This window comes from Erythrolamprus reginae, chromosome 1 (genome assembly GCF_031021105.1).
Source record: "Erythrolamprus reginae isolate rEryReg1 chromosome 1, rEryReg1.hap1, whole genome shotgun sequence".
In the NCBI taxonomy this organism is placed as follows: domain Eukaryota; kingdom Metazoa; phylum Chordata; class Lepidosauria; order Squamata; family Dipsadidae; genus Erythrolamprus; species Erythrolamprus reginae.
In genome coordinates, this window is record NC_091950.1 from 415950857 (window position 1) to 415978225 (window position 27369).

At 42.7% G+C, this 27369-nt stretch overlaps 1 protein-coding gene across 3 annotated transcripts in view; it reads right to left on the reverse strand.

Annotated features, from left to right (window-relative positions):
• The window catches only part of AATF (apoptosis antagonizing transcription factor), a 141266-nt gene that overhangs the window by 22806 nt on the left and 91091 nt on the right, over positions 1-27369 (reverse strand). For all 3 annotated transcript variants that reach the window (XM_070735332.1, XM_070735331.1, XM_070735334.1), the window contains exon 11: positions 21405-21476. In XM_070735332.1, the coding sequence (XP_070591433.1) occupies positions 21405-21476 (72 nt within the window). The remainder of the gene's footprint in view (positions 1-21404; positions 21477-27369) is intronic.

Consider the following 27369-nt stretch of genomic DNA (forward strand, 5'->3'; position numbering starts at 1 on the left):
AGAAGAAGGACTGTGAATTGCCTCACAGCTGCAAGCTAAGTATCTCAGAACTGATAAGGGACTATTACAAATTACCAGTTTGTTTGGAGACGAGTGCTCTTGGCTATACAAAAATAGGGCTTAGTTTAAGTGAATTTTCATTATAATGAACATTGTTTTGAATTTTCAAACGTTTGTGTGTCTGAAATTTGTACCTGTGAATTTTTGGGAGGATTCTACCAGAGAGCCCGACAGAACAGGTTCACTAGGTTTTGATTTTTGGGAGGGGGGCAGGAGGAAACGAAACCCCCCCCCCCCCCGATCAATTTGCCAATCTAATGAACAACTAACCTTGTGCTGTGACCGGAGCAATCTAGAACTGAACACACTCAAAACCATAGAAATGGTGGTAGACTTAAGAGAAATCCTCCCATTCTACCACCTCTCAAAATACTAGACAACACAGTATCAACAGACGAGGCCTTGAAATTTCTAGGTTCTATCATATCTCAAGACCTAAAATGGTCACCTAACATCCAAAACATCATCAAAAAAGCACAACAAAGAATGTTCTTTCTGCGCCAGCTCAGGAAGCTCAAACTGCCCAAGGAGCTGCTGATCCAGTTCTACAGAGGAATAATTGAGTCTGTCATCTGCACCTCTATAACTGTCTGGTTTCGTGCTGCAACCCAGCAAGACCGACACAGACTTCAGAGGAGAATCAGAACTGCAGAAAAAACAATTGGTGCCAGCCTGCCTTCCATTGAGGACCTGTATACTGCACAAGTCAAAAAGAGGGCAGGGAAAATATTTACTGACCCCTCGCATCCTGGACATAAACTGTTTCAACTCCTACCCTCAAAACAACGCTATAGAGCACTGCACACCAAGACAACTAGACACTGTTCTGCCGGGCTCTCTGATAGGAGCCTCCCGAAAATTCAAGGGTACAAATTTCAGACACACACAAGTTTGTATATTCAAAACAATGTTCTTTATCACAAAATTCAAAATAAACAAAGCACTCTTTGTATTGCAAAGAGCACTCTTCCCAAATCAACCGGGTAGTCTGTACAATTTCTCTTAAGCAGTCATTAAGTACTTGGCTAGCAGCTGTAAAGAAACTTCACACCCCTTCTTCTTCCAATGAAGTGAGACACACACACACACACGTGTTGCTCTGCTTTGGTTTCAAAGGCGTGAAAAAGCAACAAAGTCCAGCAACACAAGATTCCTGACGAACTCCGATCAGATATTCTTCCACAACAGCCAAACCCACATGCTGCTATTTATAGCAGCAGCCCTAATTACTGGAGCCCCACACAAACACAGGTGGCCTCCCTTATTTCCTGTAATATGTTCTTACTTGGTCTCTTCTACGCATAATTCTGCACTTGCGTGGGTCCAAAATGTCATCATCTGAATCAAGGGAAGATAAGGGAGATTGATTGCCTTGGCTGTGTGCCAAGCCCTCCTCTGCCGAGTCACTCCCACCTTCTTCTTCGTCCGAGGAAACTAAACTCTGAACTGATTCTGTCAGCAATAACACAGGCCTATGACATATTGAATTTCCCCCTGCATCCACCTCCCCATTCCCTGGGGCAGGAGCTGGGCCAGAGCCAACCACAACAGACACAATAACAGTTTCCCCCCTGAACGCCATCACTCTGTTAAACCAATATTTCCCTTAACACTGTCAAACTATTTACTAAGTCTGCACTACTTTTACTACTAGTTTTTTCTCATCATTCCTATCACCCATTTCCTCCCACTGTATGACTGTAAATTGTTCCTTGTATCCTAAGATTTTTATTAATACTGTTTCCTGATTGCTTATTTGACCCCTATGACAATCATTAAGTGTTCTACCTCCTGATTCTTGACAACTGTATCTTTTATGTACACTGAGAGCATCTGCACCAAAGACAAATTCCTTGTGTGTCCAATCACACTTGGCCAATAGAGAATTCTATCTATCTATTTATCTCCATTTCCTGTCCACACACAAAGGGGCAGGGGACTATTAGTAGCAGGAGGGGTGTGGGGAGGAAGAAAAGAAAGAGTAATAAGACCACCCAAAGGCCAGGAGTAACTTACAACATCCATAATTGCTGGGGGCTTTCAACTGGGTTGGAAAGCCCAGGGTCGGAATGGAGAGAGCCCTCGCCAGAATTCAAATTTTAACTTTATCACAATCTGCGAAAGCGAGTAATGAGCATTAACATTTTTATTTCTTTTAAACTGTCATTTTAGGCTGAGCTGGGAATAATTACCTGTTTCCACTGCGGTGAGGTTTTATCACCCCGAGTGAGGCGTTTTCTAATTTAATATTTTTACTGTATTATCGTAAAACCTGGTTTCGAGGAGAGGCGGGGGAAGTTATCACGAGTCACTGGCTGTAAAACTCAGTGAGTGCCTGGGCTTAATTATTCATGTCAATGTTTCTGAACCTTGGTAGTTGGAAGATGCGTGGACTTCAACTCCCAGAATTCCCCAGCCAGCTGAAGTCCACGCATCTTCCAACTACCAAGGTTCAGAAACACTGATTTAAAGCTTTCTTTAAAGACAGAGGAGAGAAAAACTTGGACCAGCTACCTGCATAGAAGCACTCTTGACATGCTCCACAGCCCACAGCAGAGAGAGAGAGACAGAGAGTGAGAGTGAGTGAGAGTGAGAGTGAGTGAGAGAGAGAGAGAGAGAGAGAGAGAGAGAGAGAGAGAGAGAGAGAGAGAGAGAGAGAGAGGAATCTAAACCAGAAATATTGAGAGAGTAAAAGGGAGAATCCCCCCCCCCCCCTGCAATTTAGGTCTAGCAAGGAAACTGATACAAGGAAGAGAGCCACTTTGGTGTAGTGGTTAAGGTGCCGGACTGGAAATCAGGAGACGGTGAGTTCGAGTCCTGCTTCACCCGTACAAAATGGCAGGGTAACGTTGGGTCGATCAATTCAATTTATTAGATTTGTATGCTGCCCCTCTCCGAAGACTCAGGGTGGCTCACAACAACAATAAAAACAATATTCTAGCGACAACAAATCTAATATTAAAAAGCACATAAAAAACCCTATCATATTTAAAAAGCAAACAACACATACATATCCAAACATAAATATAAAAAAAGCCTGGGGGAAAGGTGTCTCAACTCCCCCAGGCCTGGCGGTATAAGTGAGTCTTGAGTAATTTACGAAAGACAAGGAGGGTGGGGGCAGTTCTAATCTCCGGGGGGAGTTGATTCCAGAGGGCCGGGGCCGCCACAGAGAAGGCTCTTCTCCTGGGGCCCGCCAAATGACATTGTTTAGTCGACGAGACCCGGAGAAGGCCAACTCTGTGGGACCTTATCGGCCGCTGGGATTCGTGCGGTAGCAGGCGGTTCCGGAGGTACTCTGGTCCAATGCCATGTAGGGCTTTAAAGGTCATAACCAACACTTTGAATTTTGACCGGAAACTGATCGGCAGCCAATGAGACGGTGAATTCTAGTCTCACTTAACAACTGTCTTGCTGAGAAACTGACATTTTGGGCTCCATCGTGATCCTAAGTCAAAGACTCTGTGTCTTCCAGATTTCTAAAGCTTGTGGTCTTTGTGGATTTCGGCTGCCGCTGGTTTTAAACGTTGTTCGGAGGAAGCAGGCGCTTTTGTTCCTGGGGAATGCAATCTGCTTAGCTTCCGTTTTCCTTTCTGCTTGCTCTCTTCCCATCTCTTGAATTTATATCCAGGCTCTGGCCTAAATCTCTTCCTTCCCATAAATCCTCTAGTTCATTGATCTGCTTTGTCTTTGTGTGGTTTTCTTTTCAGACAAAGGGGGTGAAGACTTGGGAATGCACCGAACTCCACTTGCAGAATGGCACTGGGGAAGCTTCCCTTTATATCTGCAGCTGCAACTTTCTATTCTATCCTATTCTATTCTATCCTATTCCATTCTATCCTATTCTATTCCATTCTATCCTATTCTATTCCATTCTATCCTATTCCATTCTATCCTATTCCATTCCATTCCATTCTATCCTATTCCATTCCATTCTATCCTATTCTATTCCATTCTATCCTATTCTATTCCATTCTATCCTATTCCATTCCATTCTATCCTATTCTATCCTATTCCATTTTATCCTATTCTATTCCATTCTATCCTATTCCATTCTATCCTATTCCATTCTATCCTATTCTATTCCATTCTATCCTATTCTATTCCATTCTATCCTATTCTATTCCATTCTATCCTATTCTATTCCATTCTATCCTATTCTATTCCATTCTATCCTATTCTATTCCATTCTATCCTATTCCATTCCATTCTATCCTATTCTATCCTATTCCATTTTATCCTATTCTATTCCATTCTATCCTATTCCATTCTATCCTATTCCATTCTATCCTATTCTATTCCATTCTATCCTATTCTATTCCATTCTATCCTATTCCATTCTATCCTATTCCATTCCATTCCATTCTATCCTATTCCATTCCATTCTATCCTATTCTATTCCATTCTATCCTATTCTATTCCATTCTATCCTATTCCATTCCATTCTATCCTATTCTATCCTATTCCATTTTATCCTATTCTATTCCATTCTATCCTATTCCATTCTATCCTATTCCATTCTATCCTATTCTATTCCATTCTATCCTATTCTATTCCATTCTATCCTATTCTATTCCATTCTATCCTATTCTATTCCATTCTATCCTATTCTATTCCATTCTATCCTATTCTATTCCATTCTATCCTATTCCATTCTATCCTATTCTATTCCATTCTATCCTATTCCATTCTATCCTATTCCATTCTATCCTATTCCATTCTATCCTATTCTATTCCATTCTATCCTATTCTATTCCATTCTATCCTATTCTATTCCATTCTATTCCATTCCATCCTATTCTATTCCATTCTATCCTATTCTATTCCATTCTATCCTATTCCATTCTATCCTATTCTATTCCATTCTATCCTATTCCATTCCATTCTATCCTATTCTATTCAATTCTATCCTATTCCATTCTATCCTATTCCATCCTATCCCATTCCATCCTAACCTATTCCATTCTATCCTATCCTATTCTATTCCATTCTATCCTATTCTTCTCTATTCTATAGATTAGATTTATTAGATTTATTGGATTTATATGCCGCCCCTCTCCGCAAACTCGGGGCAGCATATATCTATTCCATTATATCCTATTCTTCTCTATTCTATTCTATTCCATCCTATTCTATTCCATTCTATCCTATTCTATCCTATTCTTCTATTCTATTCCATTCTATCCTATTCTTCTCTATTCTATTCCATTCTATCCTATTCCATTCCATTCTATCCTATTCTATTCCATCCTATTCTATTCCATTCTATCCTATTCTATTCCAGTCTATCCTATTCCATTCTATCCTATTCTATTCCATTCCATTCTATCCTATTCCATTCCATTCCATTCTATCCTATTCCATTCTATCCTATTCTATTCCATTCTATCCTATTCTATTCCATTCCATTCTATCCTATTCCATTCTATCCTATTCTATTCCATTCTATCCTATTCCATTCTATCCTATTCTATTCCATTCTATCCTATTCTATTCCATTCTATCCTATTCCATTCCATCCTATCCTATTCCATTCCATCCTATTCCATTCTATCCTATTCTATTCCATTCTATCCCATTCTATTCCATCCTATCCTATTCCATTCCATCCTATCCTATTCCATTCCATCCTATCCTATCCTATTCCATCCTATCCTATTCTATTCCATTCTATCCTATTCCATTCTATCCTATTCTATTCCATTCTATCCTATTCTATTCCATTCTATCCTATTCTATTCCAGTCTATCCTATTCCATTCTATCCTATTCTATTCCATTCTATCCTATTCTATTCCATTCTATCCTATTCTATTCCATTCTATCCTATTCCATCCTATCCTATTCCATTCTATCCTATCCTATTCCATTCTATCCTATTCTATTCCATTCTATCCTATTCTATTCCATTCTATCCTATTCTATTCCATTCTATCCTATTCCATCCTATCCTATTCCATTCTATCCTATCCTATTCCATTCTATCCTATTCTATTCCATTCTATTCCATTCTATCCTATTCTATTCCATTCTATCCTATTCTATTCCATTCTATCCTATTCTATTCCATTCTACCCTATCCTATCCTATTCTATTCCATTCTATCCTATTCTTCTCTATTCTATAGATTAGATTTATTAGATTTATTGGATTTATATGCCGCCCCTCTCCGCAAACTCGGGGCAGCATATATCTATTCCATTATATCCTATTCTTCTCTATTCTATTCTATTCCATCCTATTCTATTCCATTCTATCCTATTCTATTCTATCCTATTCTTCTATTCTATTCCATTCTATCCTATTCTTCTCTATTCTATTCCATTCTATCCTATTCTACTCTATTCTATTCAATACTATTGTACTCTATACATGGATGCATTTTTATACATACTTCTCCTAATGCTACTCATTGACTTTTCTGTAACATATCCATGGCCAACTAGTAGATTGCTTGTTTGTTTATTTATAAACATAGAAACATAGAAGATTGACAGCAGAAAAAGACCTCATGGTCCATCTTGTCTGCCCTTATACTATTTCCTGTATTTTATCTTAGGATGGATATATGTTAATCACAGGCATGTTTAAATTCAGTTACAGTGGAAGTCTGCTGGAAGTTTGTTCCAAGCATCTACTACTCTTTCAGTCAAATAATATTTTTTTACGTTGCTTCTGATCTTTCCCCCAACTAACCTCATATTGTGCCCTCTTGATCTTGTGTTCCCTTCCCTATTAAAAACACTACCCTCCTGAACCTTTTTAAAACCCTTTCACATATTTAAATGTTTCAATCATGTCCCCCCCCCCCCCCCTTATTATTTATTAGATTAGTTTAGATTTCGATGCAGCCCTATTTCTCAGACTCAGGGCAGCTCGCAACAAAAACGAATACATATCATATAAAAATCTAAAATTAAAACATACGAAAACCCCCATTTCTTAAAAATCACTCATTCACATTCAATCAATCAACCTATACATTCATTCACTGGCTGGGGTAAGATGATGGAGCTAATGGCCCCAAATCTGCTGTCAGAGATAGTAAACTCTTTCGGAAGGCACGGAAGGTAGGGGCAGTGCAAATCTCTGGAGGGAGTTTGTTCCAAATGGCCGGGGCCACCACAGAGAAGGCTCTTCCCCTAGGTCCTGCCAGACGACAATGTCTAGCTGATAGGACCTCTAGAAGGCCAACTCTGTGGGACCTGACTGGCCGCTGGGTTACATGAGGCAGAAGACAATCCCGTAAGGAACAATACAGGACCTAAGTAACAATGGGATACATGAGGCAGAAGATGGTCCCATAAGTAAGTTACAACTAAGTTGTTCCTTAGCTAGAAAGAAAGAGGAAAAAGAGAATGATTAAGAATACAGATTTTTTTAAAAAAAACAAAAGCTGCTTCGTGATCTGAACATTTTCTAGAGCAGTGATGGCAAACCTATGGCACGGATGCCACAGGTGGCACGCAAAGCTATATCTGCTGGCACACGAGCAGTTGCCCTAGCTCAGCTCCAACGTGCACAGAGGCTCTGGGAGGGTGTTTGTGGCTTCCAGAGAGGCTCCGGGGGATGGGGAGGGGCGTTTTTACCCTCCCTCTGCTCCAGAGAAACCTTTGGTGCCTGGGGATGTTGAAACATGAGCCTATGGAGCCCACCAGAATTTGGAAAACTGAAGGAAAGAAAGAAAGAAAGAAAGAAAGAAGGAGGGGGGAGGGAGGGAGGGAAAGAAATAAGGAAGGAAAAAAAGAAAGAAAGAAAGAAAGAAAGGAGGGAGGGGAAGAAGGAAGGAGGGAAGGAAGGAAAGAAAGAAGTAAGGAAGGAAAGAAAGAAGGAAATAATAATAATAATAATAATAATAATAATAATAGTAATTATTATTAATTAGATTTGTATGCCGCCCCTCTCCGTAGAAAGAAGGAAGGAAGGAGGGAGGGAGGGAGGGAAGGAAGGAAGGAAGGAAGGAAAGAAGGGAAAAATGCAACAACCAAAGCAAACTGCAGCCCTAGACCCCAGCCAATGGGGCGATACCCCCTGTAAGGAAACCTCCAAGACATAAGGGAGGAAGTGAATCGTCTTCCTTCCTGCTTCCAGCTCACCTGTCTTCCCCAACTTGGGAAAAAGAAATGAACACTAGGTGGCAGTCTCACCCTCGTGAAGCCACAGCCGCTGAATATATATTATTTCTTATTTCCAAAAAAAGAGGATGGGGGGTAATTGCTAGAAGCCGATGCATGCACAGAGAAAACCCACTGAAGAACGTGGGTGAAACAAGGGCCATCGATTTAATTCAGAAACCCGTCTTTGCCCTGCAGGATCTCTCGCTTCTTAACCCCACACAGAAGGTTCTTAAATCTGCTCTCGTGGATTCCCCAAAGTCAAGCCCTGAACCTCCGATGGGCTGGCCTCCTGCCTGGATGGAGAATAAGATTTATATGGACTTTTGTGGGAAGAGAAATGGGAAAGGAGGGAGGGAAGGAAGGAAAGGGGGACTCTTATATTGGTTGCTGATCAGTTTCCGGTCACATTTCAAAGTGTTGGTTATGACCCATGGCATCGGACCAGAATATCTCCGGGACCACCTTCTGCCGCATGAATCCCAGCGACCAGTTAGGTCCCCAATAGTTGGCCTTCTCCAGGTCCCATCGACTAAACAATGTCATCTGGCGGGACCCAGAGGAAGAGCCTTCTCTGTGGTGGCCCTGGCCCTCCGGAACCAGCTCCCCCCAGAGATCAGAATTGCCCCCACCCTCCTCGCCTTTCGTAAGCTCCTTAAAACCCACCTCTGCCTTCAGGCATGGGGGAATTGAGATATTCCTTTCCCCCCAGGCCTATACAACTTATGCATGGTATGTTTGTGTGTATGTTTGGTTTTTATTAAGGGTCTTTTAATTATTTTAAATATTAGATTTGTTATATGTTGTTTCATTATTGTTGTTAGCCGCCCTGAGTCTACGGAGAGGGGCGGCATACAAATCTAATAAATAAATAATAAATAAATAAATTCCAATGATGCTTCACAATGGGGAAGTGTTGGCCATGCCAGGCACTCCTACCCCGCCCCCCCCCCTGCAATTTCGCCCTCCAACGTGTCTCGTCCCACCCCCGAGCTACAATCTCTTTGACGGATGGGCTGTGGGGCACCCGAGCTGCTGCCGCACTCTAATTATAGACTTCTACATGGTCATTCTTGAAATTGTCTGTTTCCTTTGACTACTTTGGGCAGGGGGTGGGGAGGGGAGAGGAGAGACAGAGAGACCAAAGCAAAGGACTCTTGGCCCTCTTCATTGTTGTTTTCATCCCCCCCCTCTTATGGAGCTTGGAGCTAATGATGTGACTGGAATTCGAACGCAGGGCTGGGCTCTCTCCTTCTAAGGACCCCTGATTGAGTAAGGGACTGGACTAGATCAGTGTTTCCCAACCTTGGCAACTTGAAGATATCTGGACTTCAACTCCCAGAATTCCCCAGCGAATTCTGGGAGTTGAAGTCCAGATATCTTCAAGTTGCCAAGGTTGGGAAACACTGGACTAGATGACCTACAATCTAAGATCCAAGGTTTGATCCAGGCAAGAAAAACAAAATGCACAGATACAGTATATGTGGTACAAAAGACCCTAAGAAGAGCCCTGCTGAATCAGGCCCAAGCCCATCGAGTCCAGCATTCTGTGTCACACAGTGGCCCCCCAATTGTCCATGGGGATCTTGAGCAGAAAGAGAAGGCAAGACCCTCCCTTTCCCTTGACCCCCAACAAATGGTACTCAAGGGAACTTTGCCTGCCTCAACCAACATAGAGGCGGCACATGGACATCCCTTTCAATGACCACTGATACACCCATGAATCTGTCTAATCCTGCCTTGAAGCTATCCAGGCTGACAGCTGTCACGACCTCTTCTGGAAGTGAATTCCATAAACCAACGACCCTCTGGGTGAAGAAATATTTCCCTTGATTTGTCCTCACTTTCTTACCTATGAGCTTCAGGGAGGGCCCCCTCGTCCTAGTATTGTGTGATGGAGAAAATATTTTTTCTCTATCCACCTTTTCTATCCCATGCATGATTTTATACACTTCGATCAAGTCACCCCTTAAACGCCGTCTTTCAAGGCTGAAGAGACCAAGGCGTTGCAACCTGGTTTCATAAAGGAGATGCTCCATTTCCTTGATCATTCTTGTTGCCCTTTTTTGCACCTTTTCCAGTTCCATTCTATCCTTCTTGAGGTGTGGTGACCAGAACTGTACACAGTACTCCAAGTGTGGTCTCACCAACGATTTGTACAGAGGCAATACAACACTTACCGACTTATTTTCGATTCCCTTCCTAATCATGCCAAGAATGAAATTAGCTTTTTTTTACTGCTGCTGCACACTGGGTTGACATCTTCATTGAGAGTACATTGTACAAGAGTACATTTATTTATTTATTTATTTATTCATTCATTCATTCAATTTTTATGCCGCCCTTCTCCTTCTCTTTGCTCAACAGTGAGAGGGATCTTGGAGTCCTAGTGGACAACCATTTAAATATGAGCCATCCGTGTGCAGCAGCTGCCAAAAAAGCCAACACAGTTCTAGGCTGCATTAACAGAGGGATAGAATCGAGATCACGTGAAGTGTTAATACCACTTTATAAAGACTTGGTAAGGCCACACCTGGAACACTGCGTTCAGTTTTGACCACCACAATGTAAAAAAAAGGATGTTGAGACTTTAGAAAAAGTGCAGAGAAGAGCGACAAAGATGATTAAGGGATTAGAAACATAGAAACATAGAAGACTGACGGCAGAAAAAGACCTCATGGTCCATCTAGTCTGCCCTTATACTATTTCCTGTATTTTATCTTACGATGGATGTATGTTTATCCCAGGCATGTTTAGATTCAGTTACTGTGGATTTACCAACCACGTCTGCTGGAAGTTTGTTCCAAGGATCTACAGTACTACTCTTTCAGTGAAATAATATTTTCTCACGTTGCTTTTGATCTTTCCCCCAACTAACTTCAGATTGTGTCCCCTTGTTCTTGTGTTCACTTTCCTATTAAAAACACTTCCCTCCTGAATCTTATTTAACCCTTTAACATATTTAAATGTTTCGATCATGTCCCCCCTTTTCCTTCTGTCCTCCAGACTATACAGATTGAGTCCATGAAGTCTTTCCTGATATGTTTTATGCTTAACACCTTCCACCATTCTTGTAGCCATTCTTGTAGATTAGAGGTTAAAACATATGAAGAACGGTTGCAGAAACTGGGCACGGCTAGTTTGATGAAAAGAAGGACCAAGGGAGACATGGTAGCAGTGTTCCAGTATCTCAGGGGTTGCCACAAAGAAGCTGGAGTCAAACTATTCTCCAAAGCCCCTGAGGGTATATAACAAGTAGCAATGGGTGGAAACTAATCAAGGAGAGAAGTAACTTAGAACTAAGGATAATATTCCTGATAATTAGAACAATTAATCAGTGGAACAGCTTGCCGCTAGAAGTTGTGAATACTCCAACACTGGAAGTTTTTTAAGAAGATGTTGGATAACCATTTGTCTGAAGTAGTCCTCCCTAAGCAGGAAGTTGGACTAGAAGACCTCCAAGGTCTCTCTAACTGTGTTTATTTATTTTATTTATTTATTTATTGGATTTGTATGCCGCCCCTCTCTGTAGACTCGGGGCAGCTAACAACAATGATAAAAACAGCATGTAACAATCCAATAATAAAACAACTAAAAACCCTTATTATAAAACCAAACATACACACAGACATACCATGCATTACTTGTAATGGCCTAGGGGGAAGGAATATCTCAACTCCCCCATGCCTGGCGGTATAAATGAGTCTTGAGTAGTTTACGAAAGACAGGGAGGGTGGGGGCAATTCTAATCTCCGGGGGGAGTTGGTTCCAGAGGGCCAGGGCCGCCACAGAGAAGGCTCTTTCCCTGGGGCCCGCCAAACGACATTGCTTAGTCGACGGGACCCGGAGAAGGCCAACTCTGTGGGACCTTATTGGTCGCTGAGATTCGTGCGGTAGCAGGCGGTTCCGGAAGTAATCTGGTGCAATGCCATGTAGGGCTTTAAATGTCATGACCAACACTTTGAATTGTGACCGGAAACCGATCGGCAGCCAGTGCAGGCCACGGAGTGTTGAGGAAACGTGGGCGAATCTTGGAAGCCCAATGATTGCTCTCGCGGCTGCGTTCTGCACGATCTGAAGTTTCCGAACACTTTTCAAAGGTAGCCCCATGTAGAGAGCGTTGTTGTTGTTGCCACTTCACAACAGTGGCAATAAAAAAAGGTCGCAAAATGTGGCGAAAACTCATTTGAGAAATGTCCTGCTTAACAACAGTAATTTTGTGCTCAATGGCGGTCATAGGTCGAGGACTACCTGGGCTTCTTTTTTCTCTCCTACCCTCGCACTGAAATTTGGATAGATTAATCACTGTAAAGAAATGGCCGTGTCTAAAGAGATGTGGCGGGGATGGGTGTGTGTGTGTGTGTGAGAGAGAGAGGCACTTCCTTTGTGTACTTTAATATCCCCTGTGTCCGGGATGAATTCTCCTTTTCACAGCTTGACTGTTTTGTTAACAGATTCCAGGCGAGGGATGACAAATTGCCTCACTGGGAAAAGATGACAAATCACCTCGGGCCGTTCTTTAAAACAGGTTAAGCCTTTTATTTATTTTATTCTTATTTATTCTTTTCGTGCTTTTAAAGGATAGAAATGACGGTAATGAAAAAGAAGGTTTGGCAAATAAATGTAGGGCTGGATTTTTACCAAAGGGGGAGGAAGAGAGAAATAGAGAGAGAGAGAGGAAGGAAGGGAGAGAATAAAAAGAAAAAGAAAGAGAAAGAAAGAGGAAGAAGGGAGAAAGAATGAGAAGGAGAGGAAGAGAAAGAATAAAAAGAGAAAGACATGGAAAAAGAAAAGAAAGAGGGAGAGGGGGAGAGAGAGAAAGAGAGAAAGAATAAAGAGAAATACAGAGAAAAAGAAAGAGAAAGAATAAGAAGAGAAAGAGAAAGGGGAAGAGAGAGAAAGTGGGAGAGAGAGAGAAAGAGGAAGAGAAAGCATAAAAAGGGAAAAAAGAGAGAGGAAGAGGGAGAGAGAGAGAGGAAGGGAGAGAATAAAAAGAAATACAGAGAAAGAAAGAGGAAGAAGGGAGAAAGAATGAGAAGGAGAGGAAGAGAAAGAATAAAAAGAAAGTCAGGGAAAAAGAAAAGAAAGAGGGAGAGGGGGAGAGAGAGAAAGAGAAAGAGAGAAAGAATAAAGAGAAATACAGAGAAAAAGAAAGAGAGGGAGAGAGAGAGAGAGAGAAAGAATAAGAAGAGAAAAAAGAGAGAGGAAGAGGGAGAGAGAGAAAGAATAAAAAGAGAAAGAAAAAAGAGATAAAGAGGGAGAGGGGAAGAGAAAGAAGGAAAGGAAGAAAGAAGGAGATGGGGAAAGAGAAAGAATAAAGAGAAATATAGAAAGAAAGAAAGAATAAGAAGAGAGAGAAAGGGGGAGAGAAAGAAAAAGAGAAAAAGAAAAAGAGAGGTGTGAGAGAGAAAGAATAAAAAGAAAATACAGAGAAATAGAAAGAGACAATGAATATAAAGAGAAAGAGATAAAAAGAGAGGAAGATATTTTTATTAATAGTTTCCTCATTGCTTATTTGACCCCTATGACAATCATTAAGTGTTGTACTTCAGGATTCTTGACAAAGGTATATTTTCTTTTATGTACACTGAGAGCATCTGCATCAAAGACAAATTCCTTGTGTGTCCAATCACACTTGGCCAATAAAGAATTCTATTAAACCAGGAGTCTCCAACCTTGGCAACTTTAAGACTTGTGGACTTCAGCTCCCAGAACTTCAATTCTGGGAGTTGAAGTCCACAAGTCTTAAAGTTGCCAAGGTTGGAGGTCCCTGCTTTAAACCGTCAGTCCAATGGGTAGGTAGGTGGGGCCACGGCAGCCACATAATATATTATTCTGATTAACTATTATAAATATAATCGGAGTTGATGGATTGCTGGGAAAATTGATATTGCAAACTATTTGGAAAATACATATTCTAATTATTTTTTTTCAGGAAACCTCTACAAAAATAGGAGCCCTGGCAAAGATTGGCAAGGCTTCATTACACCACCAGGAGAAGATGTGGTTGAAGCGCTGCAGCCAATCAATTGTTACAGGACATATTTGTGAAGTATGTTTTGTTGTGTGAATGGCAACGAGTGATTTTAAATGTTATTAGAGTTTTTAAAAAGTTTCATAGTTATACTAATTGGATTTTTAGATATGTATATGATATATTGTTTTTGATATGTTGTGAGCCGCCCCGAGTCCTCGGAGAGGGGTAGCATACAAATCCAATAAACAAACAAATAATAAATAAATAAATAAATAAATAAATAAATTTATTGCCAAATCTGTAAAGAAGGGGGATAAAACCTTCTTCAGATATATTAATGATAAGAAGAAGAAAAACTGCGGCATCACGAAGCTTAGTACCGGGAATAATACATGCATTAATGGGAATAAGGAGATCGCTGACCATTTCAATAGCTACTTCTGTTCAGTTTTCTCAAAAGACACCTTACAAAATAATACTATAGAGGGATATAGCATTGCTTCCAGCTGTACGGATTCAGCTCCAGTGATCTTAGAAGCCGATGTCTTAGAAGAACTTGAACGATTAAAGATAAATAAGGCAATGGGTCCAGATGGCATCCACCCCAGAGTTCTTAAAGAACTCAGATCTGTCATTGCTACCCCCCTGACTAATTTGTTTAACCAATCCTTGTTAACAGGAGAAGTTCCTGAGGATTGGAGAATGGCCAGTGTTGTGCCTATTCACAAGAAGGGCAGTAGAGAAGAAGCTGGTAACTACAGGCCAGTTAGCTTGACATCAGTTGTAGTTAAAATGATGGAGACTCTACTCAAAAAGAGGATAAATCAGCACCTAAAAAACAATAACTTATTAGACCCAAATCAGCATGGCTTTACTGAAGGCAAATCATGTCAGACTAATCTCATTGATTTCTTTGACTATGTCACAAAGGTGTTGGATGAAGGTGGTGCCGTGGATATTGCCTACCTGGACTTCAGCAAAGCCTTTGATACGGTTCCACATAAAGAGCTGATAGATAAATTAGTGAAGATTGGACTTAATCCCTGGATAGTTCAATGGATTTGCAGCTGGCTGAAGCGTAGACATCAGAGAGTTATTGTTAATGGCGAGTATTCTGAGCAGTCAGGTTACAAGCGGTGTGTCACAAGGGTCTGTTCTGGGTCCTATTCTTTTTAATATATTTGTGAGTGACATAGGGGAAGGTTTGGTAGGAAAGGTTTGCCTATTTGCCGATGACTCTAAAGTGTGCAATAGGGTTGATATTCCTGGAGGCGTCTGTAATATGGTAAATGATTTAGCTTTACTAGATAAATGGTCTAAGCAATGGAAACTGCAGTTTAATGTTTCCAAATGTAAAATAATGCACTTGGGGAAAAGGAATCCTCAATCTGAGTATTGTATTGGCAGTTCAGTGTTGGCAAATACTTCAAAAGAAAAGGATTTAGGGGTAGTGATTTCTGACAGTCTCAAAATGGGTGAACAGTGCAGTCAGGCGGTAGGGAAAGCAAGTAGGATGCTTGGCTGCATAGCTAGAGGTATATCAAGCAGGAAGAGGGAGATTATGATCCCACTATATAGAATGCTGGTGAGACCACATTTGGAATACTGTGTTCAGTTCTGGAGACCTCACCTACAAAAAGATATTGACAAAATTGAACGGGTCCAAAGACGGGCTACAAGAATGGTGGAAGGTCTTAAGCATAAAACGTATCAGGAAAGACTTAATGAACTCAATCTGTATAGTCTGGAGGACAGAAGGAAAAGGGGGGACATGATCGAAACATTTAAATATGTTAAAGGGTTAAATAAGGTCCAGGAGGGAAGTGTTTTTAATTGGAAAGTGAACACAAGAACAAGGGGACACAATCTGAAGTTAGTTGGGGGAAAGATCAAAAGCAACATGAGAAAATATTATTTTACTGAAAGAGTAGTAGATCCTTGGAACAAACTTCCAGCAGATGTGGTAGATAAATCCACAGTAACTGAATTTAAACATGCCTGGGATAAACATATATCCATCCTAAGATAAAATACAGAAAATAGTATAAGGGCAGACTAGATGGACCATGAGGTCTTTTTCTGCCGTCAGACTTCTATGTTTCTATGTTTCTATAAATATTTAATGATAGGGGGACGTTTCCCTTTAGCTGCTCCTTCCCTCCAGTTCTCTTTTTTGGCTCCCAAAATTTTACTTCAGACTCATGAGTTCAGCCTATCTATCTACCTATCTACCCTACCTATCTAATCAATCAATCAATCAATCAATCAATCAATCTATCCATCTATCTATCTAATCTATCTATCTACTCTATCTATCTATCTATCTATCTATCTATCTCTATCTATCTATCTATCTATCTAATCAATCTATCAATCTATCTATCTATCTAATCTAATCTATCTATCTAATCTATCTATCTATCTATCCAATCTATCAATCTGTCTATCTATCTAATCAATCAATCTATCTATCTATCTGTCTGTCTGTCTGTCTGTCTGTCTATCCCATCCATCCATCCATCCATCCATCCATCCATCCATCTATCAGATTTATATGCCGCCCCTTTCAGAAGACTCGGGGCAGCTTACAACATATAAAAGAAACAATGAGAGCATCCCAATCCAATTAATTTAAAAACTAATACAAATACAAATAATAAACAAACTAACTAACTAACTCTAGGCCTGCGGGCCGGATTTAGCTTGCAGGATGGTTAGATCTGCCCCGCGAGGCCACCCTTGATATAGTGAGAGACTGGCCCACGTGGTCCTCCCAAGCTCCGTTTTCACTGGCAGAGGCCTGCAGGAGGCCGTCGCAGCCAGGAACTGAACTCTGGGTCCTGTTTACACTGGCAGAGGGCTTGGGCCACCACCGACATGAGTGACATCGTGCTGGCCACACCCATTCTGGCCACACAAACCCCGCCCCCTCCGAGGTCAAACCCAACCCTGATGCGGTCCTCAATGAAATCGAGTTTGACACCCCTGCCTTAGATGCTTCATTAACCCCATGTGAGATTTTCCCCGCTTCCCCACATTTCACTCCCTGGGGAATATTTCTGGTTTAAAGACATAATAATAATAATAATAATAATAATAATAATAATAATAATAATAATAGTAATAATAATAATAATAAATCCAGCATAGTGATCTCGTTTGCTGTGTTTTACTGACATAATAATAATAATAATAATAATAATAATAATAATAATAATAATAATAATAATATTTGTATGCTGCCCCTCTCCGCAGATATGAATCCCAATGGTCAGTTAGATCCCACAGAGTTGGCCTTCTCCAGGTCTCGTCGGCCAAACAATGTCGATTTGCAGGGCCTAGGGGAAGAGTCTTCTCTGTGGCGGCCCGGGGCCTCTGGAACGAACTCCCTCCTGAGATATGTAGCGCCCCCTCCCTCCTGGTCTTTCGTAAAGCTTTGAAAACCTACCTTTGCCATCGGGCATGGGGGACGTGAGTGATGAGACTGTCTCTGGCCGATACAAGATACAATTGGATTGGATGACTGGGTGTGAGTGTACATGGGGTCTTTTAAAATGTTTTAGTAAATTTTCATATTTTATAGTTATTAGATTTCTTATATATTGTTATATTTAATGTTGTACGCTGCCCTGAGTCGCCTCGAGAAGGGCGGCATAGAAATCTAATTGGGCTAAAAAAATGGTGGAAAGTCTTAAGCATAATGACTTCATGAACTCAATCTGTCTAGTCTGGAGGACAGAAGGAAAAGGGGGGACATGATCGAAACATTTAAATATGTTAAAGGGTTAAATAAGGTCCAGGAGGGAAGTGTTTTTAATAGGAAAGTGAACACAAGAACAAGGGGACACAATCTGAAGTTAGTTGGGGGAAAGATCAAAAGCAACATGAGAAAATATTATTTCACTGAAAGAGTAGTAGATGCTTGGAACAAGCTTCCAGCAGACATGGTCGGTAAATCCACAGGAACTGAATTTAAACATGACTGGGATAAACATATATCCATCCTAAGAGTCTTTGGAGAAGGGCGGCATACAAATATATATATATATATATGTCACTTGTTTTTTTTGCTGAATTTGAAAATTAAGGGAGACTAGGATAGATCTATTTCGGCCTTATTTTGGCCTCATCACCTAGCCATACCCACTGGGACTTGAACCTGCAACCTTTGCCTTGTAAGGCAGAGAATTATCCTCTAGGCTACAGTATCCAATCCCTTCAGCTCTGCACCAGGGAAGGGTTACATATTTTTGTGTCGAATCACCCTGGTGTATTGAAGGAACATCACAGCTCCTTATTTGCCTCTCGGCGCAACCCAGGGCCATTTCCAAGGCAGTTAATTTTATTGATAGCCGACAATTCTATCTATCTATCTATCTATCTATCTATCTATCTATCTATCTATCTATCTATCTATCTATCTATCTATCTATCTATAAATCTAATAAATAAAATACAAGAAATAGTATAAGGGCAGACTAGATGGACCATGAGGTCTTTTTTCTGCCGTCAATCTTCTATGTTTCTAATAATAAATAAATAAAATAAATAAATAAAATCTGGGCGAGGGAGAACCGTTCACAAATAACTATTTTCCAACAAAGGGCTCCGGTCCCCGATGGGGTGGTCCTACATCGGAAGATTATCTGGTTTTTCCTCCTTTCGTTGGAATTCGGTGTTGTCAGCCATCTCCGTGCAATTAATTTGTTTTATAGGCAGTAAGCGCGACTCTTGGGGGTTTTTTTCTTCTGATTTTTCACACTATAAACGTGCGTCGCTTCCTTCCCCCGCTGTACGAGACTGTATTTGTTTTGGGGTGAAGCCTCCAAACTAGCGGAGCAAGAGGCTGGGTGCATGATCACACCACTGTGAAATGTGTATTTGCATTTTCAATCTAGTAATTCACACTTGCAAACAATGAAATTACCTTCCACTGCCGCTAAAGAAAGCCGCGTTGTTATTATTATTATTACTGTTCCTTCCTTCATGCATATATGAGCTTTGCATTACAACACACACACACACAGACAAACACACACACACAAGCGCAACACACAGGAATGGGAAGGCATAAACTAGAATTTTAAATTGGACAGTTGTCTTCACATGCATTGAAGGCATCAGCAGCACCGACTTGTGCATCTCACAATTGTATCATGGAGCAAAAATCAGTGTATGTTTAGCAGCCAGCGTTATTGAGCATCGCCGGGTTTTTTTATTTTTAATTTAAAAGCTCCCGGCGAGCAGCTGTGTTACGTCTGCTGAAAACACAACAGTCAAATTCAAATGACATCTGAGTCACTGTTAGGAGTTGCGGAAAACAGCGGTTTGTTTCAAACACCGTTAAACAAAGTTTCTTGGGTTGGATAAAACAAGGAACTGAAGTTAATGAGGGACTTCATGAAGATCTGGTTTTATTTATTTGATAGTTCACCAAAGAGGGGGGAGGAGAGAGGGGAGGGAGAGGAGAGGGAGAGAAAGAGAAAAGAGGAGAGGTGTGGAGGAGAGGAAAGGAGGGAGGGAGAGAGATGGAGGGAGAAGAGAGAGAAGGGAGAGAAAGAGGAGAGGATGGTAGTAGAGAGGAAGGGAGGGAGAGAGGGAAGAGGGGGAGAAGGAGAGAGGAAGGGAGAGAGGGAGGGAGACGAGAAAGAAGGGAGTGTGGACGGAGAAAAAGAGAAGAGAGAGAGGTGGAGGAAGGGAGAAAGAGAAGGGAGAGGGAGGGAGAGAAAGAGGAGAGAGGAGAGAGGAGAGAAAGGGAGGGAGAAGAAGTGAGAGAAAGAGAGAAAGGAGGAAAGGAAAGGGAGGGAGAGAAAGAGAAAATAGGAGAGGTGTGGAGGAGAGGAAGGGAGGGAGAGAGAGAGAAGCGAGAGAGAGAGGGAGATGGAGGGAGAAGAGAGAGAAGGGAGAGAAAGAGGAGAGGATGGTAGTAGAGAGGCAGGGAGGGAGAGAGGGAAGAGGGGGAGAAGGAGAGAGGGAGAGAGAGGAAGTGAGAGAGGGAGTTAGAAGAGAAAGAAGGGAGTGTGGATGGAGAAAAATAGAAGAGAGAGAGGTGGAGAAGAGGAAGGGAGAAAGAGAAGGGAGAGGGAGGGAGAGAAAGAGGAGAGAGGAGAGAAAGGGAGGGAGGGAGAGAGAGAGAAGAAGTGAGAGAGAAAGAGAGAAAGGAGGAAAGGAAAGGGAAGGAGAAGAGAGGGAGAGAAAGAGAAGAGAGAGATGGAGGAGAGGAAGCAAGAGAGGGAGGAGAGGGAGGGAGGGAGAGAAAGAGGGGAAAGAGGTGGAAAGGGAGGGAGGGAGTAAGAGAAGAGGGGGAGAGGGGAGGGGGAAGGAGGAAAGAGTGGGAGAGAGAGGAAGTGAGAGAGGGAGGGAGGAGAGGGAGAAGAGAAAGAAGGGAGTGTGGGAGGGAGAGAAAGAGAAGAGAGGAGAGAAGAGAGAGAAGGGAGTGAAAGAGGGAGAGAAAGAGAAGAGAGAAGAGAGAGGTGGAGGAGAGGGAGGGAGGGAGGGGAAGGGAGAGGAAGAGCTCTTAAGCCAAGAAATTATTGTCTGATCTTCCGCAAAGTGTCTTATGGCACCTTAAAACCTAATAATTCACCATGCCTTGAGCTTTCACGGGCTAGAATCCATTTTATGCCTTTGATTAAACGGACTAAGCCCACAAGAGTCGCATGTGTTTATCTTGAATTTGCAACAATATCCTGCCTCCCCCCCCAAAAAAAAAGAAAGAAAGAAAAGAAAGAAGGAATCCCCCCCCCTCCAAATAATCTCATTCCAGAGGGATCACCACAGGTAACATCTGTTCCGGGGCAAAAGAAAAGGAGGGAAGAATTTGGAAATAATTGGAGGCACGGGCGTTTTGCTGGGGCCCGTGCTTACATCCTTGTAAATCTCTCCTTTTAAGATGTCACAAAAGGCGCTATCACACTGCAAACAGCGCCCCCCCCAACTGCAGGGGGGGAAAGGGGGGGTGAATTAAAAGCACGGGGGGGGGCACGGAAACTCGGCTCTCCCTGAAGCACTGAAGCGGCAAATATCAAGGGCACGGGCTGAACTGTGGAAAGAGCGCCGTGTGCAATCCAGCAATGCCGGAGTGTGGGAAGCGCCGGCACGCAGCTGGCTTAGCCTGGCGAAAGGGGCGGCCCGGCCGTGTGACAAATGGCCGGCTGATACAAAAGAACCGGGAGACGGTGACAGGCTGAAGAACAGGTCAATATCAGGCTGTCACAAAGCCCCTTCCAGGAGCGTAATTAACTGCGTACTAACCTGGCATCATCATTCATGGTGCAGTGGTCAATGGGTGCCATGAAGCTCACCAGCTTGCTGTGGACATGATACCTGGAAGGAAGGGGGGGGGATTAGGGGACCCAGAGGAAGGAAAGAGGGGAAAAAAAAAAGAAGGCGTTAAAAGGAAGATCTTCCCATAGGAAAGCTTGGCGCATCCGGGGAATGTATAGGGTGCTTTAAGATTAGGGGTTTCGGGGAAGAGAACGTTTGTGGGCTCTGAGTTGAACCCTGGGGTCCTGGGTGCTTTCTCAGTTTGGCTGTTTTTCCTCCAGAGGGTTCACGAGCCAACTAGATAACTACTACAACTACAACTTCTTCTTCTTCTTCTTCTTCTTCTTCTTCTTCTTCTTCTTCTTCTTCTTCTTCTTCTTCTTCTTCTCCTCCTCCTCCTTCTCCTCCTCCTCCTCCATCATCATTATCATAATTATTATTATTATTAGCAGTACAACACAGCAAACGAGATTACTATGCAGGATTTCGTATTTCATCACCAGTCGGATGCTTCCCAAGTCATTATTATTATCATTATAGAAACATAGAAGTCTGACGGCAGAAAAAGACCTCATGGTCCATCTAGTCTGCCCTTATACTATTTCCTGTATTTTATCTTACAATGGATATATGCTTATCCCAGGCATGTTTAAATTCAGTTACTGTGGATTTACCAACCACGTCTGCTGGAAGTTTGTTCCAAGGATCTACTACTCTTTCAGTAAAATAATATTTTCTCATGTTGCTTTTGATCTTTCCCCCAACTAACTTCAGATTGTGTCCCCTTGTTCTTGTGTTCACTTTCCTATTAAAAACACTTCCCTCCTGGACCTTATTTAACCCTTTAACATATTTAAATGTTTCGACCATGTCCCCCCTTTTCCTTCTGTCCTCCAGACTATACAGATTGAGTTCATGAAGTCTTTCTGTATAGTCTGGAGGACAGAAGGAAAAGGGGGGGACATTATTATTATTAGATTAGATTTCAATACCGCCCTTCTCCTTAGACTCAGGGCGGCTTGCAACAGGACAAATACAACATGTGATAAATCCAACATTTAAAATACTAAAAAAAAACCATCAAATCTAAAAACATGTAAAACTAGAAAAAACACATTCTAAAGCCCCAATTCATTTGAAAACCAATCAACTGCACTTCATACTAACATACTTCTATCAATTTAACCATAGGGTGGGGTAAATAATAAGATTCAACGACCCCAGGCCTGTCGGCAAAGGTGTGTCTTTAAGGCCTTACGAAAGGCTGGGAGGGTGGGGGCAATACGAATCTCCGGGGGGAGTTGATTCCAGAGGGCCGGGGCCACCACAGAGAAGGATCTTCCCCTGGGTCCGCCAAGCAACATTGTCTAGTTGACGGGACCTGGAGAAGGCCGATTCTGTGGGACTTGACCGGCCACTGGGATAAGAGAGGCAAAAGTAGGTCCCGTAGGTAATCTGGCCCGATGCCATGTAGGGTTTTATAGGTTATAACCAACATCAAGGCTAGAATGGAATGCAAAGAGGATGAGGAGGAGGAAGAGGACTCTGGGATGTTTGGTGTTCTCTCAGTTTGGCTGTTTTCTTGCAGATGTTTCAAACTAGGTAACATCATTGGACCAGAATACTTCCAGGACCGTCTGCTTCCACACGAATCCCAGCGGCTGATAAGGTCCCACAGAGTTGGCCTTCTCCGGGTCCCCTTGACTCAGCAATATCATCTGGCGGGGCCCAGGGGAAGAGCCTTCTCTGTGGCGGCCCCGGCCCTCTGGAACCAACTCCCCCCAGAGATCAGAATTGCCCCCACCCTTCTCGCCTTTCGTAAGTTGTTGAAAACTCACTTGTGCCACCAGGCATGGGGAAATTGACACCTCCCCTAACTACTTGGTTTATGTATGGTTTGATTGGGTTACAGTATATTATTATTTTATTAATATTGGATTTGTACATTGTTTATTATTGTTGTGAACCGCCCCGAGTTCTCGGAGAGGGGTGGCATACAAATCTAATAAATAATGATAATAATAATAATAGTAATAATAATAATAGTAATAATAATAATAATAATAATAATAATAATAATTATTATTATTATTATTATTATTATTATTATTATTATTATTATGTCAGTACAACACAGCAAACGAGATCACTATGCTGGATTTCGTATTTCATCACCAGTCGGGCGCTTCCCAAGCACCTAGGACTGTGTGATGTAGTGGCAAATTATGTTTGCCGATCCCAGTAAAGCGGCCTTTTGCAATTGACAGATGGAGATTTTGTCAATTCCGATGGTTTTCAAATGTCCGCTGAGATCCTTTGGCATTGCGCCCAGCGTGCCAAGTACCACTGGGATGCCAGAGTCGTTGCAGCTCGATTTTTAGATCTTCGTATTTCACTAATTTCTCTAGCTGCTCCTCCTCAATTCTGCTGTCTCCTGGGATTGCGATGTCGATGATCCATACTTTCTTTTCCTCCACAATCACAATGTCTGGTGTGTTATGCTTCAGAATTCGGTCAGTCTGAAGCCGGAAGTCCCACAGTAGTTTTGCTTGCTCATTTTTTACCACTTTTTCGGGCTTATGATCCCACCAGTTATTATTATTATTATTATTATTATTATTATTATTATTATTATCATCATCATCAGGGCTGGAAGAGAGTGGGGTTTGTGGAAAGTAGGAGCAGGAGGAGGAAAATTACTCTGGGATCCTTGGTTCTCTCAGTTTTGTTGTTTTCTTGCAGGTATTTCTTTTTTCTTTTTAAATAGTTTTTATTAAACAGTATTAAAAAACATTAAATACAAACCACACATTCAAAAACAGCATAATGTAACGTAACATAACACCATATACCAAAGAAATTCATTTTACAGCATACCATATTGGTGTACATATAATTTTTTAAATATCTCTTACTCTTTAACTTATATTTATTCGTATATTTCCTAAGTCCTATATATAATTTCTTCTTAATTTCTAACATCTAACTATATCCACCCATCGTCTTGTTTTCACGAGTCTATATAGATAAAATACAAATATCCATCCCTGTTTTGATTTATTTATTGTCACGCCATTATCTATTAATTTTACGTTTATGTTCCAGCCAACTATACCATTTGTTCCATACTTTATAAAATCCCGCTTCCTCTCTGTCATGTATTTCCAAAGTTAATTTATTCATTTCAGCACATTCTAATATCTTTTTAATTACCATTGTGCTTGAAGGGGCTGCTTCGGATTTCCAATGTTGGGTGTAAATAACTCTAGCTGCTGTCGTTATATGTAGTATAAGATATTGATTATTTTTATTTAGCTTTCCTTTTATTATCTCTAACAAAAACAATTGCAGTTTTAGTTCTACTTTTTGTTCTATAATCTTCTTGCAGATGTTTCATCACCCAGCTATGTAACATCATCAGGTCTAGAAGAGAATAGGCGTTGATTGCTTACCTGAACGCCTCTTCTCGTACGGTGAGCGGGTACAGCAGTCACATGGGTTGCTCACGTCCAATCCGATGGAACTGAGCCTAGTATTAAAAAAGCTTGCCGGATCCGCCCCTTCCCCAGAATTCGCGAATCCATAGACTAGGCTCAGTTGTGAAGCTCTGTAGTGTTCAACTCTCATTGTTAGAGGAAGAAAGGTATAGAAAGGTAAAGAAGACACATACAAGGGCGGGAAGTGACTGCTGTACCCGCTCACCGTACGAGAAGAGGCGTTCAGGTAAGCAATCAACGCCTATTCTCCGTACTGAAGGAGCGGGTCCAGCAGTCACATGGGACATACCCAATAGATGGTCCCTAGGGTGGGATTAGATTGCTATCGTGTGAGATAACGGATTGGAGTACCCTTCTGCCGAAGGCAGCGTCCGCTGAAGCGTAAGAATCAATCTTGTAGTGCCTGATGAAGGAATTTGGCGAGGCCCAAGTGGCTGCTTTGCAGACCTCCTCCAACGGGGCTTGAGTCGCCCAAGCGGCCGAGGTGGCCGCGCTCCTGGTGGAATGCGCTGTGATGTTCCTTGGAACGGAGAGGGAGGCCGACTCATAGGCCTTAGATATAGTCCCTCTGATCCAACGGCCCAGTACTGTTGAAGACACTTAGGCCCCCATGACTCTGGGATGATAGGCTACAAAAAGAGCTTCTGACCTTCGAAAGGGTCCTGTGCGTTGGATATATATTCTCAGCGCTCTGATGAGATCCAGGGTGTGCCATCTAATTGCCAAGGGATGGTCTCGTTGGAGGCAGAAGGAAGGTAGGACAATATCCTGAGATCTGTGGAACATGGAACTGACCTTGGGTAAGAAGGTGGGGTCCAGTCGCAAAACTACCTTGTCCTGATGGAATTGACAAAGGTCCTGCCTGATTGAGAGGGCAGCCAGCTCCGAAATGCGTCGGGCAGAGGTAATAGCCACCAGGAAAGCTACCTTAAAGGATAGGTACCTGAGGGATGCCGATTTTAGGGGTTCGTATGGAGCCTGCGTGAGGGAATGGAGAACCCGTGGCAAATCCCAGGATGGATACCTGTGGACCTTGGAAGGTCTGAGGTTGGCTATGCCCTTGAGGAATTCCTGAACTTCAGGGAAGGATCGGAGAGGCTGTCTGCGGGGGCCCCCCAGGACAGATGAAATGGCTGCCAGATGACGCCGGAGGGTGCTGGTGGAAAGCCCTTTATGGAAGCCTTGCATAAGGAAGGAAATAATTCTGTGTATGGGGATGCACAGAGGGGAGAAACCTTCCTGTAGACACCACTGGTGAAATTTGGACCACGTGTGGTCATAGATTCGATTGGTCGAGCCCCTTCTGGCCTTTAAGATGACCTCCACTGAATCGGGGTCATGGCCACGCAGTTCTAAATCTCTCCTGATAACAGCCAGGCGGTGAGGTGGAACCACTCCGGGTCTGGATGGAAAGAGGCCCCCTGCCGCAGCATATCCCCCGAAACGGGGAGTCGCCAAGGGTCCTGGACGGACAGCTGTTGGAGATCCGCGAACCAGGGCCGGCGGGGCCAATGAGGGGCGATTAAGATTACTCGGGCCCTCTCGGTGAGGACCTTGTGAATCACGTCCGGGAGGATTGGAATTGGAGGAAATGCGTAGAGTAGGCCTGGAGGCCATGGACTCCGGAGGGCATTGATTGCTTCCGCTCCCGGGGATGGAAATCTGGCATAGAAGCGAGGGAGTTGGGCGTTCGCATTGGTCGCGAAGAGATCCAGGACTGGTAGGCCGAATCTGAGGGTGATTTGATGGAACAGGTCTTGATGGAGGTTCCACTCTCCTGGGTCTATCGTTGCTCGGGATAGCCAATCCGCCTGGACGTTGAGGCTCCCGGAGATGTGATCGGCTAGGAGCGACTGGAGATGTTTTTCCGCCCAAAGGCCCAACTTGAGGGCCTCCCTCATGAGAGCCTTGGATCTCGTGCCCCCCTGTCTGCAGATATGGCTTTTTGTGGCAATGTTGTCGGTGAGAATGAGAACGTGCCGGTTGGGAATGCGAGGAGAGAAATGCTTCAGCGCCAGGGAAACGGCTCTTAACTCTAGCCAATTGATTGGCCTGGAAGCTTCCTCCGGGGACCACGTGCCCTGGGCTATCATCCCCTGGGCGTGGGCGCCCCATCCCGATAGACTGGCATCTGTGGTGATGACAAATTGATCCGGGCACCTGAACGGGGATCCTTTGTCCATGGCCGGAGACTTCCACCACTTGAAGGATCTGCGAACACTCAGTGGGATGACAATGCGTCGATTTGAGTTGCTGTGCCCCGATCTCTGAAAAGGTAACAGGAGCCACTGGAGTTCCCTAGCATGAAGGCGAGCCCAGGGAATGATGCCTATGCATGACACCATCTTCCCCAAAAGGGAAGATAGAGTGACTATGGATACTGAAGAGTTAGATAAAATCTTAGAAATTAACTCCACTATACTGAGTTTTCTCTCGGGAGAGAGAAACACCTGGGA